Source organism: Danio rerio, chromosome 6 (genome assembly GCF_049306965.1).
Source record: "Danio rerio strain Tuebingen ecotype United States chromosome 6, GRCz12tu, whole genome shotgun sequence".
In the NCBI taxonomy this organism is placed as follows: Eukaryota; Metazoa; Chordata; class Actinopteri; order Cypriniformes; family Danionidae; genus Danio; species Danio rerio.
Window position 1 is genome coordinate 26,468,516 of NC_133181.1, and position 15,023 is coordinate 26,483,538.

At 34.9% G+C, this 15,023-nt stretch overlaps 1 protein-coding gene across 2 annotated transcripts; it reads right to left on the reverse strand.

Moving 5' to 3' along the window:
* Window positions 1-593: 593 nt before the first annotated feature.
* zgc:109982 lies at window positions 594-11,629 on the reverse strand. 2 transcript variants are annotated; one of them, NM_001020543.1, is given in 6 exon segments: window positions 594-1,011; window positions 2,144-2,327; window positions 3,906-3,999; window positions 4,192-4,371; window positions 8,303-8,464; window positions 11,350-11,545. In NM_001020543.1, coding segments are annotated over 6 exon segments (957 nt in total). In that variant the 5' UTR covers window positions 11,447-11,545; the 3' UTR covers window positions 594-771.
* Between the last annotated feature and the right edge of the window lie 3,394 nt (window positions 11,630-15,023).

Genomic DNA, 15,023 nt, shown 5'->3' on the forward strand with positions numbered 1-15,023 from the left:
TTTCATTTTCTGTGTCTTCCACATGTCTTGCGAGTTTTGCAGTTGTGCCATACTTTTCAAATTATGGATTGAAAAGTGCTTTGTGAGATGTTCAAAACGTGTTTTTTTTTTTTTTTTTATAACCAAATCCTGATTTAAACTTTGCACAACTCTATCCATGACCTGTTTTGTGTGGCCCTTGGAATCCTTGGTGCTGGTAGTTCACTTATGTTTTCCAACAAACTGAGAACTTTACAGAATAGATTAACTACATTGATTAATTAGGTGACTTTCGAAAGTGGTTCCACTGGATTTAGTTTATAGCATCAGAGTAAAAGGGAATGAATATTCATACAAGGCGCAATTTTCAGATTTTATTTGTAAAAAAAAAACTCCAGAAAATGTACAGTGTACATTTTCTCCCAGTTCACAATTATGTGCCTCTTTCTGTTAGCCTATTACATAAAATTCCAATAAAATGCATTTATGTTTAATGTTATAATGTTACAAAATATGTGGGTGTGAATAATTTTTCTACACACTGTATACCTTCAAGTTAACAATATGGACTTTTTAGGTACAAATGTATACTTTTAGAAAACATACCACCCCACTGATTGTACTCATACTTTTATTAAGAGTGGAAGGTAAGTCTATTTATAGCTGCTTATAGAGTTACCTTAGTTTTTGGAGCGAAACTTAAGATTATCCATTTACTCTGAGTAAACTCACAGAGGTAAATCACTTAACCTGCTTTCTGGAATACTATCCAGAGCTCCAGCAGAATATTCCTTAAGAGGCAGTCTTTTCTTTATCCAGTGTAATGCTCTTACGGCTTCTCCAGCGCAGGAGCTTGAGAATAGTGAGACTTGCTTTGAACACCTTGTCATGTTGAAAAATCATCTTGTAGAAGCTTTCAATGGGAAGGTCACCGTTTGGATCAGCATATTTCAGGGTGGTCATGGGTGTGTATAAACCATTCGTCTTATGCCGAAATGGTGGATTCTCCATGGTAATCATTTTGAATGCATGCTTGTTAGAGAAAAAAATAAAATATTTGACTGTTGTAGTAATTATGACAAAGCAAAACATTAGTGAAAAGCATATTGTTACATTAGACTGACCACACACACTTGAAAATTGTGGTAACACCTTTCTTTAAGGGGATGTCATGACAACTTTACATTACCAAGAGAACATAAATCATAAATCTCTTGTCATAAACCTGTTAAGAGGCTATTATAATTGGGACTAGCCACCACACCCAGTTCCCCAAGAACTATTTTCTCTCCTGGTTGTATTTGCATATAGACACTGTGAAATGACATTTAAGATAATTTGACAGTAATATCAAGCACTGCATTTATCAATAAAATCAACAAATACAATTTCTATTGTCCTAGATTAGACCTAATATACTTTAGCAGTGCTAAAACTGAAACCATTTTCAGTTTCTGTAGTGTGAATATGCCAAAAAGCTGTTAATTCAGCCAAAAGTTTGTGAAACTTCTTTTTTTTCTGGTTATGATTTGAAAGTCGTCTAGGCCGGCAGCTAGTTCTCTGCAATTCTCACATGGTTGCCTACTGAAGCTAAGCAGGGCTGGAAGGGAGACCACCATGAGAAAGCTAGGTTGCTGCCAGAAATGGTGTTAATGAGACCAGAAGGAGATGCTCAACTTGTGGTCTGTGAGGGTCTTAATGCCCCAGTATAGTGATGGGGACTCCATACTGCTTAGTATGCGCCATCTTTTAGATAAGATGTTAAACTGAGGTCCCAACTCTCTGTGGTCATTAAAAATTCCAAAATGTTCTTCGACAAAGAGTAGGGGTTTAATCCCGGCATCCTGGCCAAATTTGTCCACTGGCCTCTGTCCATCATGGCCACCTAACCATCTTATTTTCTGATTCTTACCTAACACCTTAACATCTTATTATAACCATCATAATTGGCTTCATCACACTGTCTCCACTCCACCAATCAGCTGGTGTGTGGTGTGCAGTCTCACGCAATATGGCTGCCTTCATGTCATCCAGGTGGATGCTGCACACTGATGGTGGATGAGGATATTCGCCCCAAAAATGTGTAAAGTGCTTTAATAATAATAATAATAATAATATTAGTATGTTCTAGGTCTTAATTGCTTTAGATAGATTATGCAAGTACCTCTGCAATGTCCTCTGGTGTTTGTCCAAAACTCTTAAACATCTGGTCGTAATTCTTCAAACAGGTGTTGGTAAACATATCTGCAGTCACTTTATCAACTTTGGAGAGGTCTATCTTCATTCCTTCCTCATACACCTTACGCTCAAACTCTGTGATGACGGGTCCAGGTTCAATGAGGCTGATACTATACATATGCAAATAAAACACAACCTCAATGACAACTTAAATGTAATGGGTAATTCAGTCATTTCAAAGCACATCTGAAGTCTCAACGTTACTGTGGCATATTACCATAAACAAATTAACTTAGTTCTTTTAAACTTGGATATATTGATAAATAAAGAGAAATATATTACCTGAGAAATAAAGTTGAGAAATTGTATAACAAAATGTTTATGACACAAGTTTTCTACTATTGGCCATTTGTAATCTTTATACTTTGCTCTATCTCTGTTTCAATAGTAAGTTTTAAATAATTTTAAATATGAATATAGCTGCAAGCAGCAATCAATGGGCCAAGCAGTCCAGAAGCAGAATCAGTAAGCATGGCAGCAAGCACCATGCAGCAATTGGCAAAATAAATATTAAGCAAAATTGTTGAAACCGGAGAAACTCAAAAAGAATGTGTCAACTGCTTATTGTTTTTGACCAATAGGTGGCCCTTATACAAAATTTATGTGGTGTGGACAGTGTGAGGTGACAATGACACACCTAGTGTCGACATGTTGAAGCATTGCAGGAATACAGTTTCAGATGCAGCTTGGCATTGAGCTAGCACATATATCGGTACACTAAACAAAAACAACTTCACCTATTGAATAAAATTCTATAACATTTTGTTAGCATGGTCTGAAGATGAACTGAGTCAGATTTGGTAGAAATCGGATAAACCGTGTTGGAGGAATTTGAAAAAGTATGCATTCAACCTAATTTAAGATTGCAGACAGGAAGTTTAGTCAATTAAGGCATAATTGGTATTGATGTTCTCAAGTTGATGCACAGAACCTATCAAGACCAGTCTTATGACAATATGCAAAATTAGTCCAAAGTTATTAGAGTTTATTAAAATTTCATGATAAATTGACCACAAGGGGGCCACTAAACAATTAGAGCACCTCCAGGGCATTTTCTTCGAAAACAGTTTGACCTATAATCTTTGTTTGTAGAACCTTTGATGAGCATGGTCTAAAGATCATGTGAGTCCATTTTGGTTAAAATTGGATAAACCCACGCATTCTCATGTCAATTCGTAAGTTTTTGATTTAGTAGCTAATTCGTACAATTTTGTACCATTTGCTCATCACCCAATGACAGTTGGGGTTAGGGGTGGGGTTGGGTGCCATGCCTTCTTTTTTAAATCGTACATTTTCGTACAACTGAACTTGTACGAATTTATGCGAATTAGCCACTAAACTGACAAAACGTAAAATACTTACGTTTCCTCAGGAGATCAGGCTGGATGAACTGATGAGTTTAATGGTACGGGTTTTAAAAACAATTAAACAGGTAAACCTTTTTTTTTTTACATTTTGGATATATAGGAGAACTTAATCTATTGGGGGAAAAGTATGTATAAACCTGACATGGTATACTTTGCAGTCTTAACATAAGTGTCAGTCTGTCTGCTTTTGTTTGTTGTTTTTGTTATGTTATGTTATGTTATGTTATGTGTTATAATTTAGGATAAAAATGTCCTCAGACTGAATAAATGTGAATTGACTATGGGGTAGTCAGGGGATTTTGAAAACATTCAGTCACTTACTTGAGATTGAATCTCATAGCTTGAACCGCCAGACTTTCACAGAAGCCTTCAACAGCAAACTTGGAAGCAGCGTAAATGTCATTAAACAAAATACCTGTGCACATGAACACAACAGTGATTAGAGATAGTAAAGTCCTGTTTGAATCCTTTCAGATCGTCTTTAAGTCATGGTGCCTAATCCTTTAAGTATCCAAGTTGGATCTCTCTCAAACGGAAGTAAAGATCTAAAATCAGTGTGAAGAATCCAAACATTAGCAAATGCTTTTTTTATGTATATACAACTCACCCTGAATCCCCATGATGCTGCTGATGACCACTATATGGCCACTTTTTCTCCTCTTCATATTAGGCAGAACCACCTTTAAGAGTCGCACAAGCCCAAAGAAGTTTGTGTCCATGACACTTTTCATCTCTTCAATGGTCTGACACTCAACAGGGCCGATCATTCCTACTCCAGCATTACTAACTGAAACACAGAAAACAGAAGAATAGTAATAATTGATTCACAGAGGATAAACAATCAGAACTCTGATCTGAATGATGTTGGACTTTGTTTTCTTGTAAATGGTTGAGATTTTCATGTACAGTTCAAATGTAATCTTGTAAGCAGCAATGGTGTAGGTGAAAATACCTTGTGAGGGATGTTAGAGGTGAATGGCCAGACAGATTAACTGTGACAGGAAGGTCAAAGTCACCTAACGTGTTACAACAGTGCTATTTAGAAGAGCAATGCTGAATGCAACAACATCCTGTGGTTAGAAGACAGGCCAAGTTTGATGTCTTCTATCGGACAAACTTATCGCATATACATATATATATATATATATAAATACATAAACACACAAACACACACACACAGTTCGTTTTGGTCTGTTGTGTTCTCTATACACTGTTTTCATCAGTGTGTATCACTTCACCCACAGCAGAATAAACTCACTACAGTTATAGAAACATTACAGCTGTTGGACCACAATGACTAACTTTTTTAGGCAAAAATGTAGTTGTTTACATTGCAAATATGCAGCTTATTCATAAGGATAGAGCCTATTTGAAAATGTGTTTGTATGATTTCGGAGATAGAACTTCCAGCGGCTGTCCAGCACTAATCTGTTATCTCCTTCTTCAGAAGTTTGATGAATGTTTGTAGTCTAATGTGAAATCTAATGTGTTTAGTCTATATCTTAAGGCAATATGTTGTTACAATCATTTGTTATGTCTGTGCATGATACAATTTTGATTGTTCACCCCATTACAAAGTGCAAGTGTTGACAATGAGGTTGGAATGGCAAGATATTTTCAAAACAGTTGTGTTATATTGGCATTAATGTTGGCAAAGTGCTTGCCATTGTAAATGGCCCAGCAAATAATTTTGTGTTTTATAGACATCTATTTGACATCTAAATGTAGACAGCTTAGTTTAAACAAGGCTAAACTTGGGCTTTCAGTGAAAATTTAATGAACATATAACAATAGCCCAAACTATACTAGTCGTCAAATAGACAGATTAGACAGACTTTATATGTTATGGACCTAATAATTTGCCAAAACAAACTGAATTTAAATTGTGTTCATTTGAATTATTAACAATTTTAAGTTAATAAAACTAAATATTATATGCCATTAAAACAATGTCTTGAATTTGAATTTCTTAACTTGAATTTGAACTTCCTAACTTGAGTATTGAACATCTGAAATTTAAGACAACTGAAAAAAGTCAGATTTTTATTGACATATTTTCAAACCTTAGATTTTTTTTGGTTCTGAATTCATAGACTGCAGATATTGGGTTTGTAAAAATACAGTTTCAAGTTTTCAGAATGAAGAAATTTGAAAAATCAAATTCAATATTCTAAAATTCAAAACCACAAATTCAGATTGTGAAATTTAGATCACAAAGAAAGTAGCTCAGGGGTCTATAAAAATCTGACTTTAAAAAATGTGTGAATATGTTTATGTTTTGAATTTAAGATGTTCAATATTCAAGTTAAAAAAAATATTTTAATGGCATGTAATATTCAGTTTTATTACCTTACAATGGTTAATAATTAAAATGAACACAATTCTAATTCAGATTGTTTTGGCGTATTATTAGCAAGAGCCTTATTTTATTGGCATAATATGTGTAGTCATTAATTTCTGTTTATTTGATGACTAGTCTAGTTTTGGCCTATTTTTAGACGTCTATTAGATTTTCACTGACAGCCCAAATTTATCCTTGTTTTAGCCAAGACAACTATGTTTAGATGTCTATTAGACATCTATTAGACATCTTTTAAAAACAAAACAAACAAAATGCTTGCTTGCTGATGGATGATGAGTATTTATCAATTCTACTAAACACTAGATCAGGGGTCACCAATCCTGGTCCTGGAGGGCCGGTGTCCCTGCAGGATTTAGCTCCAACTTGCCTTAACACACCTGCCTAGATGTTTTTAAGTATTCCAAGTAAGACCTTGATTAGCTTGTTCAGGTGTGTTTGATTAGGGTTGGAGCTAAAATCTGCAGGACACCGGCCCTCCAGGAACAAGTTTGGTGACCACTGCACTAGATTATTAAAAATATGTCAGGTTCCCTGCATAAATGGTTCAACCCATTATGTAAACAAACATGCAAGTGCGCACATAGTCGTATTTTTTGGCAGTGAAAAAAACCCTGATCATTTAGGATCTGCGCCAGTGTTGAAACCTTTAATACACTCATGAATGAATGATGCATGGTTCTGGCTGTAATTGCGCCGACATTTAAACACTCTTTAACATGATGCAGCATGAAATACATTGTTGGTTGGTTAACCTGTCAGGCATAGCATAGCAACGTCTGGCTATATCTTGACCAAATACTGTCCTATTAAACTGTATACTTTAATACATACTATATACACAAATGTAATACAAACAAAAAGCTTTATTCAGATTTCAGTTGATGTCTCAATTTTCAAAAACTAAAACATGATTTTTGATGGATTTGTAGTCTAGGGTCACAAATATATTTTTAGAATTAATAAAGAAATATACTTTGAGATACAGGACTGTTAAAAAATGGGCAGCCACAGTAACAAACTAATCTTCAGGGCATAGAAAATGACAACAAAGGAATAGTGTTTTGTAGAGACTTCATGATCCAATTTTGATTGTTCATTCCTTCACATCATATGCATACACTGGCAAAAATGAAAGAGCAGGTGTTGACAATGAGGTTGGACATTTCACATGTTCATTTCGCCAGTTGGAAAGGCAAGATACACTGTAAAAATGCACGGTTCCACACAATTCATTCATGTTGTCCCAACACAAATTGATTAAGGTAACTTAACACTTTTAAAACATTGAACATAAAAAATTAAGTTGTCTCAATGAAATCTCAACAATTGTTTTTTTTTCAGCACATTTTAAATAAGTAGTTTGAACAAGCAAAAATTTTTTTTTTCCAGTGTATTTTTAAAGTAGATGTGTTGTATTGCCATTGCTGTTGGCAACGTGCTCAACATTGTACAAGAATGAGTAATAGCATTATTGGATACATTTTTTGGGGTGTTTCAGTAAAAATGTATTCTGAGACATTCATGAACCAATGATTAAATATTCTGTCTGATTATTTATGATCTGTAAATGAATAATGCTAGGTTCTGGCTGTAACTGTGCAGACATAGCGACACCTATAAACGTCACACAGCATAAAAAACTTATCATTGCTTGGTTAACCTGTCAGGCATATAGCATTGTGGGTGGACCAATTCAAATCGGTCAAACTTCCTGGACCTTCAGTATGAGGTCTGGCTATATCTTGGGCAAATACTGTCTTATCCTAACAAAGTTGTGTATATACAAATAAAAAGCTCATATGTTCAGATTTAAGTTGATGTACATCTTAATTTACAAAAGCTAGAACTAATGACTTATTATGGTTTTGTTGTCCAGGGTCCCAAATATAGTGTTTAGGGTGACACGGTGGCTAAGTGGTTAGCAATGTCCCCTCACAGCAAGAAGGCTGCTGGTTCGAGTCTGGTTGGGTCGGTTGGCATTTCTGTGTAGAGTTTGCACATTCTCCTCATGTTTGTGTGGCTTTCCTACAGGTGCTCCGGTTTACTTCACAGTCAAAAGATATGCGCTATACAGTAGGTGAATTGAATAAAGTAAATTGGCCATAATGTATTAGTGTGTAAATGCAAGAGTGTATGGATGTTTCCCAGTACTGGGTTGCAGCTGGAAGGGCATTTGCTGTGTAAAGCATATGCTAGATAAGTTGGTGGTTCATTTCACTGTGCCGACCTTTAATAAATTAAGAGACTAAGCCGAAGAAAAATGAATGAAACAGCACTGTTGAAAATTGGGCAACCACAGTCAGAGAAAATAAGACAAATGACTACAAAGCAATAGTGGTTTGAATCAAATCCTTACTGAGAATGTCGATTTTGCCCATGGGCAGACTGTCCACACAGGCTCTGATGGAGTTTTCATCACAAACATCCAACTGCTTGATCTCCAGTGTTTGGCCCAAAGTTTGACCCGCTGCTTCCTTCAAAGCTTCTGCTTTAGCCGTGTTCCTCATGGTGGCATACACTGCCAAAGGCAAAACAGTTAGCTTAGCGTTCAGTGGAGCTAGTCTGCAAACAACACAAGTGATTTCAGGCAACAGAAGGGGATCAGTCATCATTTAATGACCAATGGATTAATGGCTAACTGACTTAAGAAAATCTGCATGTGAATCCCTTTATAGGAGAATCCACAAGCTGCACACACGGAAAATCAAAAATATTTACAGAAACATTTTTTTTACCAGCCAGTTCTCAGTATATTGAGCAGTGAGAGTATAGATATAATACAATAAGCATTTCACTTCTTAATCGTATTTAAACTGTCGTAATCCATGTACACTTTGACATTGTAATTATAGAGTTCACATCATACACACTGAGCTGCGTGATCTACTTAAGTATGACGTGCTGTCTCCACCTATGCTTCTATGACAAGTTTGCTTATTAACTTTCATAAGAATTATTCCACTAAAATTTGCAACAATCAGCTTTGGTGTATTCTGATGAGGAGCACAGTCATCAATGAGTAACGGATTAGTGACTAATGGACTTTACAAAATAATCCATGGGTTCCACATGAAGAAATATATTTTAAAAATGAATCTGTCAGTATACTGTGCAGACACAATACAGTTCTAACACTGTTAGTATTTCCCTTTTCAAATACGGATTCAAACTGTCATAATCCATGTGCACTTTAACACTGGAATTATAGAGTCCACATCTTACACATTGAGCTGATTGATCTCTTAAGTAAGACCCACTGCCTCCACCTGCTTCAAAAAAAATATCCTCATAGTGGAATAAACCGACAAAGGAAAAACATTTAGTTTAACTTTCAGAAGAATTAATCTGATAACGTTTGCACCAGTCATTCTAAGTGGCTTCAAGCTACAGATACGCAACACAGTCATCAATGACTAATGGATTAATGACTAATGGAAAATCTGTAAGCAATCCATACAATTTCTCAGTATGTTGTTGACAGACAAGTTACAGTAGTAAAACTCTATTTCCTTTCTCACACAGTTCAAACATTCAAAATCCACAGAATGCTTTTACATGAGAGTTATAGAGTTCAGACCAAACACAATGAGTTGTCTGATCTCCCATTGTGTAACGTTGCCATCACCAAACCTAACTTAAAATATTTAGTTCAAATAAGAAAAAAAGTAAAGAAAAAACAGTATTTTTCACCAACCGGTTTCAATAACACAAGGCCAGAGACAGGGAAAACAGTCATCGATGTTATCAACTAATGGATTAATTCATGGATTAAAATCTGCAAGCAAAGTCACTTTGTAGAACAGAGACGCCCAAATAGGACCCACAGACAAAAGTTGGCCCATTGTAAGTTTGATTTGGCCCACCATCGCATCTGAGAGGAGAATGAGAATGATGGAGAGTGTTGAGGCAAATGCCTTTAACACGGAGGTTTTTATTTCTAATTTGACTTAACCTGTTTTTTTTATGTAGCCTCTTTTGTTTTATTGCTGATCTACAAAAAAACAAACTGAAATTTTTGTGTAGTGTAATTCTGTTATAAATGAGATTGTTTTGTTTTTACTATAAATTAATTATAAAATGTGAAAAAATACTTTATTAGATAATATAAAGCAATGTTTTCCAGTCATTTTTAAATATTGTTTAATAAGGAAATTAACCATTGCAACTATATTTACCTTTGGCCCACTAGCCTTAATCACGTTTGGTTTTGGCCCTTCATAAGAAAAGTTTGGGCACCTGCTGTACATATATATACTGTCGTATATTATATTTATATATATATATATATATATATATATATATATATATATATATATATATATATATATATATATATATATATATATATATGAATATTTGAATCAATTTATCAGTTAATATTGATAATATATTGATGGATTTATATAAAAAAAATAATAATAATTCTATTCATTCGAATAACAGTGTGTTCAGTGTTCAGTGTGTTCAGTGTGTTCAGTGTGTTCAGTGTGTACAGTGTGTTCACCTAACATTTTCCGGAGTAAAAATATAATATATTTAAATGCAAAAAAAAAAAATAATGATAAAAAATATATATTTATACACACACATATATATATATATATATATATATATATATATATATATATATATATATATATATATATATATATATATATATATATATATATGTATGTATGTATATATATATATATATATATATATATATATATATATATATATATATATATATATATATATATATATATATATATATGAATGTAAATCTATTATCTTTTTACTTCTAAAAATGTTAGGTGACCACACTCTTATTCGAATTAATATAAGTTTATATATATATATATATATATATATATATATATATATATATATATATATATATATATATATATATATATATACTGTTTTTTATATATATATACATTGCACTTACTATTGAACTCATGTTATGTTGCAAAACACTTCTGCGGCTATTAAGGTGGGATACAGGTAAGGCTAGTAACAGGTTAAGTGGTAAGGTTAGGTTTAATGCGGGTTAAGGAGCAAGTTCAAAAGTGCAATTAGAGATAAATACAGCACTAAATTTGTGCACAGAATTTTTTGAACATGTAAAACCGCTTCCTGTATAAAATCTGTCTGTATGTCAGGTAAATATAGACCTATTATCTAATTTACAACACTAATAACATTAAAACTGTTAAAAAGTGTTACAATTGTATCTGACAAGGAGTATCAAATTCCCTCTTTGTCTTCAAACATCTTTAATCAAGCTAAATTGTCTACTCTGGAAGGTTTTTGTTTAATAAAATAAAAAGCCAACAGATTTGGTCTACCCTACTATTATACTCACATAGTATATCATAAAATCACAGTTTATGCAAGTATTTTATTTATTGTCCTTACCCATGAACCTCTTCTTCTCATCATTGGCAATACGAACAGCAAGTGACAATCCGATACCAGAGGAACAACCGGTGATCAGTACAACCTTCTGATTCATAGTTGCAATAAAAAAAAATGTTGCTTTCTCTGGCGATATGGTGATACAGACAAGATGTAAACGGAGGCTAATGAGTACCGGGAAGGAGATAAAGAGACTGAATGAGTGGGAGCTTGACAGATGAGCTAAAACACACTTGCTAATCCACTGCATAAAGACTCAGCAGAATCACCCACGTGTCACACAGTCTAGACGTGGTGGACGACACTTAAGTCCATGGGGATGGCTATAAATGCATAAGTAAATAAATGCAACGATGTTTGAAAAAAACACCAAACATTCCTAATGTTGTAAACACACAAAATCATAATTATATTCAATACTGTTCAAACGTTTAGGGTTAAGAATAATTATAGGGGTAAGACAATTTTGTATATGGGTACAGAAAGCATTCAGAGCCCCTAAAATTTTTCACACTTTGCTATATTTTGCTAAATAGTTAATTTTACCCCTCATTAATGTGTACACAGCACCCCATGTTGGCAGAAAAACATGTTGACATTTTTACAGATTTATTTAAAAAAGAAAAACTGAAATATCACATGGTCCTAATTATTTAGGCCAGGGGTGCCCAAGTTTTTTCCTTATAAAGGGCCAAAAACCAAACGTGATTTAATTTTATCATTTCCTTTTTTTTTTTTTTTTTTTTTAATAATAATACGTAATAATAAGTAGAAAACATTGCTTTAAATTAACTACATATTTTTTTTTTACATTTTGTCACCTTAGAATTATAAGGTTCTGTCTGACATTTGTCAAAATTTAGTTATTGACATATTCTTATTAAATGACAACTTATTTACATTATGGGATGCTCTTTTATAAGTTGTTTACGTTTTAGGACTTTATATTTTTATCACTTTAAAAACATATATCACTTTAAAAACAAAAACAATCTAATTTCTAACAAACAATAAAAAAGGTTATGTCAAATTACTATTTATCATCTCTTTTAACGACGTTTGCCCCAGCCCTCTCCTTCCTTCTCACTCTCTTCTCAGATGGGATGGTGGGCCAAATCAAAGGTAATGGGCCAGCTTTGGCCCGTGGGCCCTGCTTTGGTTATCTCTGTGTCAGAGTTTTGCCCTTTTGTTATTTTAGTTTTTCTTGTAATGTCCATTTTGGTCCACTGGATGTCATTTTATTCTTTTCCCTTTTGTATTCATAATCATTGTCATTGATTTCACATGTGCCTTGTTTAGTTTCTTGTATTTAAGTAGTCTCAGTTTCATATGTGCTTGGCTCAGGTATTGTGGATCCAAGCTTGTCAACCACTGAGTTATTCCTTTGTAAAGTGTCCTAGTTATTATGCTAAGCTCTTCTATGACTCATATCTTTGGAATTTTTTTACTTCAACTGTTCCGGAGTTGTTGTTTTTGCCTTTTTTGAGTTTTGTATTTTTGGATATTGAAAGACTGTTTTTTCCTTATGTTACTTTTATCTCTTATTGAAAATTTTTCGTTAACAATAAATTCCTACCAAGAAGCAAGTTGCCTTCTGTTGTTTGGGTTCATAAACTGCCAGTTGCTTAGTGGTTTGTGACGCACCTCTCACGTCAGAGACCTGGGTTCTATCCCCAACCCGAACATTCTGATTAAGAATCTTTGCTGTGACACTCATATATTTAACTCTGGTGCTGTCCATTTTTTCTGATCATCCTTGAGATTTGAGACCTTCATTTGAGTCCAGCTGTGTTTGATTATACTGATTGGACTTGATTAGGAAAGCCACACACCTGTCTATATAAAACCTTACAGCTCACAATGCATGTCAGAGCAAATAAGAATCATGAGGTCAAAGGACCTGCCCAAAGAGCTCAGAGACAGAATTGTGGCAAGGCACAGATCTGGCCAAGGTTACAAAAAAATTCTGCTGCACTTAAGGTTCCTAAGACCACAGTGGTCTTAATAAACCTTCTTAGAGCTGGCTGTCCAACCAAACAGAGCTATCGGGGGAGCCAGCCTTGGTTAGTGAGGTAAAGAAGAACCCAGAGATCACTGTGTCTGAGCTCCAGAGGTGCAGTCGGTACTCGGGAGATGTGAGAAAATTAAAGTCAACCATTACTGCAGCCCTCCACCAGTCAGGGCTTTAGGCAAGAGTGTCCTGACACATAAAAGCCCACATGGAGATTGCTAAAAAAACACAGTCACAATAAAGTCTCAACAGTGAAGCGTGGTGGTGGCAGCATCATAGTGTGAGGGTGTTTTTGAGCTGCAGTGACAAGACAAATGGTTGCAATCAAGGTAAAGATGATATTGCACTGATATCAGAAAGATGATAAATTGTACTGAGAATTTGGCCAAGTATAGTGATGTCCTGGACAAAAACCGTCTCCAGGACCTAAGGCTGGCACAAAGGTTTACCTTCGAACAAGACAATGACCCTATAAGAACACAGCTAAAATAAGGTAGGTGTGGCTTCACAACAACTCAAGTTTTTGAATGGCCCAACCAGAGCCCTGCCTTACACCCAATTGAGCATCTCTGGAGAGACCTAAAAATGGCTCTCTACCAATGTTTACCATCCAAACAGAGAGAACTGTAGAGGTTCTGCAGAGAAATTGCAGAGGATCCCGAAATCCAGATGTGAAAAACTTGTTGCATTCTTCCCCAAAAGAGTCATGGCTGTATTAGATCAAAAGGGTGCGTCCACTAAATACTGAGCAAAGGGTCTGGGAACTTCGGACCATATAATATTTCTCTTTTTCTTATTTGATAAATCTGCAAAAATGTCAACAATTGTGGTTTTCTGTCAATATGGGGTGCTGTGTGTGCAATAATGAGGAAAAAAAGAACTTCAATAATTTTAGCTAATGGCTGCAATACAACAAAAAGTGGAAAAAAGTTCATTTATTTATTTAAGTTTAGTTCATTATTTTTAAAAATATTATTTTTATTGTGTCCACTAGGTGGCTTGTAAAACCCACTCATCTGTGTGTAGCTCACAAAAAAATTGCAGATTGTTGTCAAGAAGCACGAGGTAAGGTGTTTGAAAGTTATGAAAAGGAAACGAGTGTGTCACCTACAGGTGGTTAGTAAAGACCACTCACCTGGGTAAAGCACACTATGGGCCCTATCATACACCCGGCGCAATGCGGCGCAATGCGGCGCAAAGCACGACACAATTGTTGTTTGCTAGTTTCAGCTTGGGACAAGAGTCGTTTTGACGTTTTGCACCACGCTGTTAAAATGGCAAATGCATTTGCGCTCATATGTGCGCCCAAAGGCGTTCTGGCCTAAAAAGGAGGTGTGTTAAGGCGCATTGCTGGCGCTATTTTGAGGAACTATAATAGACAGTTTAATAGACCAGATCAAAGCCAGTCTACAATCCAGGGCAGAGCGCGTTAGTTATGCGCCTCGCTTACACACTGTTTAATACACACAAGATGTACAGCAATACGCAAATATCCTTACATATGAAAAATAATGAAAATATTACAAAAAATATAAATTTCTAGTGTACATAAATATAAAAACCATACATTTATGCCTTCTTATGGGGGGAGGGGGCTTTTTCAGTTTAATTTGCCTTTGTATTTTGTCATCATTATTAGCATTATTAGCCACAGCGCAAGGTG